A 6551-nucleotide genomic window follows, 5' to 3' on the forward strand; every position below is an offset into this window, starting at 1 on the left:
GGGAAAGAGCACCGCCGCAGCCGGCTGTTCCCACGCTTTCCCACTGGGCAATGCCACACCCCAGCTTTTCGGTCAGGGCTGGGAGGATGCTTTTCCCAGCACAGCTACCAGGGTGCCACCATCATGTGCGGCACAGCCGGAGGCACCGGGAGCTGCTGTCCTAACCCTGGTGCACCAGGACCTGTACGGACACAGGCACTGGGCAGTCATTTCTGTGAATTATCACCCTTTGGGTACAATTACTCACCTGCTCGGGTTTTTTTCCCCCATTTCCACAGGGAGTCTGACCTGTTCCTGCTGGATGTCCAGGACCTGCGTGCCGGCACCGAGGGCTGGCTGGTGTTTGACGTCACGGCTGCCAGCAACCACTGGTTAGTGGATCGCAAATACAACCTGGGACTGCGACTCTACGTGGAGACGGATGACGGTAAGGCTGCCCAGCCTACCTGCAGTGTTTGGGGCCAAATCCGCAGGAATTGGAGCCTTCTCATCTCCCCTCTGGGTGCCATGATGGGCAGCGGGGGTGGGGGGTGGGGTAGGGCTGTTGTCTTGCTGCAATTTTAAATTTCCGGCTGTGGTGGAGAAGAGCAGATGCCAGAAGTCGGCAGAGCTGGGTTTGCAGGAGCTCTGATGGCAAAGCCTCCCAAAGGCATTAATGCTAATGGGGTTCCTGGTGTGGGCTGTAATAACCCCATTAGCGCTTAATGAACTCCTTACCTGGAGGGATCCTCCTGTACCTGGCGCAGCATTAACCCTCTTCTCACCAAGAAATCAAACCTGCTCCAAAGGTGCCATTTGCAGGGGGACATAAAGAGCATCTCCGCTCCCATGGGGGCAGAAATCACAGCTGTTAATGTCCCATCCATCCCCTTCCCTCCCAGCGCACCCGGCTCTCCTCCCCGGCGGCAAAGGGGAAATCGGTCTCACAGAATCACAGAATCACAGAATGGTCAGGGTTGGAAGGGACCTCTGGAGATCATCTAGTCCAGCCCCCCTGCCAGAGCAGGGTCACCTACAGTACGTTGCACAGGACAGCGTCCAGGCGGGTTTGGAATGTCTCCAGAGTGGGAGACTCCACCACCTCTCTGGGCAGCCTGTGCCACTGCTCCACTACCCTCAAAGTAAAGAAGTTCCTTCTCATGTTAAGATGGAACTTCTTATGTTCAAGTTTATGCCCATTACCCCTCGTCCTATCACTGGGCGCCACTGAAAAAAGACTGCTCCCATCCCCCTGGCATCCTCCCGTTAAGTATTTGTAAGTATTAATAAGATCCCCCCTCAATCTTCTTTGGTTTTAATCCTTGAATTGCTCTGTGTGACCATCGCGTGGTGGTGACCATGCAGGATGAAGCCTCTGTGAGCTGCCCATCACGAGGGGGGCAACAGCAGAACGGGAGCCACTCGGTATGGCAAAGCCACAGCTCTCAGCTGAGATCCACCTGGAGTCCAGCTCTGGACCTCCAACATAGGAAAGACATGGACATGGAGGAGCGGGGCCAGAGGAGGCCCCGGAGATGCTGGGAGGGCTGGAGCCCCTCTGCTGGGAGGACAGGCTGGGAGAGTTGGGGGGGTTCAGCCTGGAGAAGAGAAGGCGAAAAAGGGGAGACCTCAGAGCCCCTTCCAGTGCCTAAAGGGGCTCCAGGAGAGCTGCGGAGGGACTTTTTCCAAGGGCATGGAGTGATGGGACGAGGGGGAATGGCTTCAGACTGGAAGAGGGAAGATTTAGATGAGATATCAGGAAGAAATGTTTCCCTGTGCGGGTGGTGAGCCCCTGGGGCAGGTTGCCCCGAGAAGCTGTGGCTGCCCCATCCCTGGAGGTGCTCAAGGCCAGGTTGGACGGGGCTTGGAGCAACCTGGGCTGGTGGGAGGTGGCCCTGCCCAGGGCAGGGGGTGGAACGGGATGGTCTTCAAGGTCCCTTCCAACCCAAACCATTCTATGATTCTGTGAAATTTCCTGTATTTTTTTCTCCTTGCTTTAACTGAATGAGTTCATTCTGAGAGCAATCCAACACATGGTCCCATCCCCACAGGGCACAGCGTCGACCCAGGCTCAGCGGGGCTGCTGGGGCGCCGGGGACCCCGCTCCAAGCAGCCCTTCATGGTGACATTTTTCCGGGCGAGCCCCAGCCCCGCACGCGTTACACGGGCGGCCAAGTCCCCGAGGAGGCGGCAGCCCAAGAAGACGAATGACCTCCCGCATCCCAACAAGCTGCCGGGAATTTTTGGTAAGAGCTTTGCGGGGCGAGAAGCGGTCCCTACGGAAAAGACCGGGCTCTGCCGCTGCCATGATCAGGGGACCTACTGGTAGTACCTTCTCTTGCAAGGAATCCCAATTTTGGCCCAGAAACGCATCCCCCAGGGGAAGCGGAGCTGAGACCGCTGGGTTTTTAGGGTTGGGGTCAGTTGCAGTTTGGGAGGTGCAGTGGGTCTGGAGTGGGGGTGCCCTCGAGGTGATGGGGTTTCGTGGGGATTTCAGGATACCTGAATATTGGACTTTTTGCATCCTTGCCCTTGGCTTTGAAGCCACCCTAGGAGGGCATCACCCAGCAGGGTGTCACAGCCCCGGGAGGGTGTCACAGCCCCAGGAGGGTGTCACGGCCCCTGGAAGCTGCTCATGCAGGAGGAGAGAGAGAAGCCCCAGCTCTCCATATCCCATTTATCTTGGGAAACGCTCAAAGCCAACTCCACCTGGGATTTAGCCCTTCCCAGATGGAATCCCCTCCTCCCAACATTGGAACAATGAATTTCAGGCCAGTTTGAACCTTCTTACCCCTTTGTGAAACCACAGCCGTCGTTCTCCTGGCCTAACCCCAACCATGCGGGCTGTTCAATCCCACCCTTGAAGGGGCTGGTGGTGGTGGGAGGGGTGGTCGGGATGCCGTCACCGCGGGACTGACCCTACCTGTCCCCTTCTCCCGCAGACGACGTCCACGCCGCAGATGGGCGGCAGGTCTGCCGGCGCCACGAGCTCTACGTCAGCTTTCAGGACCTCGGCTGGCTGGTACTTGTCTACTGGGAGAAATAAATGCACAAAAAACCCCATCGTCCCCTCTCGGGCTCCCTCCCAGCCCCTTTTCTCCTGCCCGTGAAGCGGTGTGTGAGCAGTGCGGGGCAGCCGGGAGCTACCGCAGCCCCATCCCGGGAGCCGGGAAGGCAAACATGAACTGCCACAACCCCAAACCCCACCGGTGACCCCGAGCAACTCATGGCTCAGGCCAAAAAAATCCAAATAAAGCCTTGCTGCTGGCACAGCTGCCCGGGGAGGAGCCGGCGGGGTTGTTTTTGCAGGTGGGGAATGGATGAAGGGGTGCAGAAAGGGGGAAACCAACGGTGTAAACCCTTTCTTTTTTTTTCCTTTTCGCAGGACTGGGTGATCGCCCCGCAGGGGTACTCAGCCTACTACTGCGAGGGGGAGTGCGCCTTCCCCCTGGACTCCTGCATGAACGCCACCAACCACGCCATCCTGCAGTCCCTGGTCAGTGCAACCCACAGCGGCAGCACCGGGAGGGGGACACTGGTGGTCCCGGGGGAGCGGTCGGAGCCCAGAGGGTCCCGATGGAGTGGAGTGTTTAGGTCGGAGGGTGCAGTTTAGGTCCACCTCCCAGCAAAGCATCGGTGGGTGTGTGCACATCTGGATGGGGGCTCCCCTGCCAGCCAGTGGGGAAGGGCATCATGGCACCCACGCACATCTGGATGGGGGCTCCCCTGCCAGCCAGTGGGGAAGGGCATCATGGCACCCACGCACATCTGGATGGGGGCTCCCCTGCCAGCCAGTGGGGAAGGGCATCATGGCACCCACGCACATCTGGATGGGGGCTCCCCTGCCAGCCAGTGGGGAAGGGCATCATGGCACCCATGCACATCTGGATGGGGCTCCCCTGCCAGCCAGTGGGGAAGGGCTTCATGTCACCTGAGCATCCTCCTCGCCAGCCCTGCATTTGGTCCGAGGCCCCACAAAGCGCCGCCGGGGCTCAGCGCCCAAACGTTGGGCTCAGCATATTCCAAGCAGGAAGGCTTTAATGTCCCTTCTCTATTTTTTTTTTTTTTTTCCCCAAACCCACCCCGCATCCCAGCCGGTGCTTTAATTTCTGGAATTTCCTGCCCTGTGAGTGTTTGATTTCCCAATGGCAGAGTCACACCGGCTCCGGTGTACGCGGTTAATTACAGGGAGCGCCGAGTCCTCGGCCGAGCCTTTGAAGGTGTCGCCTGGCGGGGTTTAATTTTTGCATTAACGAAGCTGCCAGAGGCCCCTGTCCGGGGCTGGGCACGATCCTGGCAGTGGCGGGGAGGGGTCCCCTTCCCCCCTACACCCACCCATCACCCCTAAACCCAACGCTTTTCCCGAAACGGAGCCCTTTCGGGCAGGATGTGAATCACCTGGCGCCCGGATCCGTCCCTTCTGGGAAGAGCCGGGGCAAACGCGGCCGGGGAGCCGTGCCAGCCCTGGCCGGTGCTGCAAATAGCAGGGTTTGACAGCAAAAACACCGGACTTCCGAACTGGGAGAGCCGGGCTGCCCCTGCAATAAATTAATCGCACATGTCGGATAAAGCCGGCGAGGGCTGCGTGCGTCCGGCAGCCTGTGAGCCGCCCGGGTTACGCTGTACGGGGAATTACTGGGATAACGCGTGTCCCGAGCAGGGGTTGAACGCGCCGAAGGAGAGTCGCGTTGAGAAAGGTGTTGTGTACTTAAGGCTTTAGTGCAATATGTTAAATTTGGGGCGGCGCTGAAGCCCTGAAGGAGAAGATTGCAACAGCATCCAGCACCCCCCGCCCACGCCAGCGGGAGACCCGCGCTGCCCTCATTTGTTTTTTTTTAGCTATTTGCCTATTTACGGCGAGAAAAGAGCCCAGAAATCCCAAATTAATGAAGGGGCTGCCCGGCCCGCGCAGTGCCACCCCGATCCAATATAAACTGCAGCAAGGACTGCCCAGAGTTTAGAATAAATATTTTTGCAAAAAGCTGGAAATAATCTCGCCATTCACCCAGGCTTTTTGCATTTAGGAGCTGCTTTGATGCTTTTAGTTCTGCCCGGAGCCACGTTCGCCGGTGCTCACGGGCTCCATCCATCCATCCATCCATCCATCCCCCCAGGTCCACCTGATGAAGCCCGAGGCCGTGCCCAAGGCGTGCTGCGCCCCCACGAAGCTCAGCGCCACCTCCGTCCTCTACTACGACAGCAACAACAATGTCATCCTCAAGAAGCACCGCAACATGGTGGTGAAATCCTGCGGCTGCCACTGACCGATCGGTCCCATCCCCAGCCCCATTCCCATCCCCGAATGTCCCACCCCCACCGGGGAAACGTGACGCTGGGTTTCTGCTGCGTGTGCCGAAGAGGAGTTTCACGGGCTGCACCATAGCAAAGCCCGTTAATAATAATAATAAATAATAAAAATAAATCCCTCCCACCCCTTCCTAGAAGTGGATGTAAATAATATAAAACTTTTATTCTCTTACTACACTTCATGAGACACAGTTATAGCTATACATACATATATATATATAGGAAAGAGAGGATTTGGGGCCGGTTCCGTGTCTGTTTTGTTGGGGCTGATGTGTTTTCCCCCGGCGCACAGGCTGCTGCAGTCTCTGGTGTTGGCAGAGGCAGTTTGGGCTGAAGGGTAATAAGGACACGGGAGGCGGCAGCTGAGTTGCTCTGGGATTGAGAGCCTTTTTTAGCCGTGTATGTCTAACTAACCCACCTCTACCCAGTGCTTTTAATTCCCTTAATGAAAACACCATCAGCCGATTAAGTAGCTGGCTGACTAACCCGTTCCTGTTTACTTAAAGTTCACGAAACTCAGCCAGTCGGAAAAAAAAAATAAAATTAAAATATCCATATTGAGCTATGGCACTGTTATAAAATAAATGCCGAGTTTGGAAAGTAAACACGTAGTTTCTCTTGCTGTTTGTTTTTTAATAAATGTCACGGCACAGCAGCGCTCTGTTGGGCAGACGGGATTTCGCAACGAAATAAAAAATATATATATATATACTTGGGATCGGCTAAAATTGTACCTATTTGCTTGAAAACGAGCCAGGCCAAAGTGTCGCGATGTGAGTTTTAGGTCAGGCGGTGCCTCCCCGGGCGGGAGAGCGGCTGCGCTCACCGGTGGATGCTTCCCGGGGGCTCACAACGGGGCCGTGACCGCACCGGCCCCGGGCAGCTGCCCTGTGCTGTTTGCACAATTAAGTTATTTATTTGCTATGATTTTAAAAGGAAAGGGCCTGGCCTGTTTCTCAGCTCGGGTACCCGGGGAACCTTGCGTCACTAAACAAATAACGAACCTGGCCTAGCCAAACGCGAAGGAAAAAAAAAAAAAAAATAATAATAAACCCACCAAAGAAAGATCTGCTCCCCGCCGATGCCTGGCTTACCGGGAAAAGGTCTCACTTCTTTGGAAAGATTTTGATCTGCCAACTAATTCCACGTGAAATCCAGCTCAGGATGTGACCGTGGCCCCGTGCGCCGTGGTGCCTTCCGCAGAAAGCCCAGGATTTCCATCGACTCCCCCTTCGAGCGAGCGCTCTCCCTGCTGTCTGCAAGGA

The 6551-nt window shown here is 56.5% G+C and overlaps 1 protein-coding gene across 1 annotated transcript in view; it reads left to right on the top strand.

Moving 5' to 3' along the window:
* The window catches only part of LOC104284456 (bone morphogenetic protein 8A-like), a 16094-nt gene extending 10851 nt beyond the window's left edge, over positions 1 to 5243 (top strand). The window contains exons 3-7 of the mRNA XM_009882792.1: positions 279 to 427; positions 2031 to 2225; positions 2922 to 3001; positions 3365 to 3475; positions 5094 to 5243. Of these exons, the coding sequence (XP_009881094.1) occupies positions 279 to 427; positions 2031 to 2225; positions 2922 to 3001; positions 3365 to 3475; positions 5094 to 5243 (685 nt within the window). The remainder of the gene's footprint in view (positions 1 to 278; positions 428 to 2030; positions 2226 to 2921; positions 3002 to 3364; positions 3476 to 5093) is intronic.
* Positions 5244 to 6551: the final 1308 nt, after the last annotated feature.

Source organism: Charadrius vociferus, unplaced genomic scaffold, assembly GCF_000708025.1.
Source record: "Charadrius vociferus isolate BGI_N301 unplaced genomic scaffold, ASM70802v2 scaffold783, whole genome shotgun sequence".
In the NCBI taxonomy this organism is placed as follows: domain Eukaryota; kingdom Metazoa; phylum Chordata; class Aves; order Charadriiformes; family Charadriidae; genus Charadrius; species Charadrius vociferus.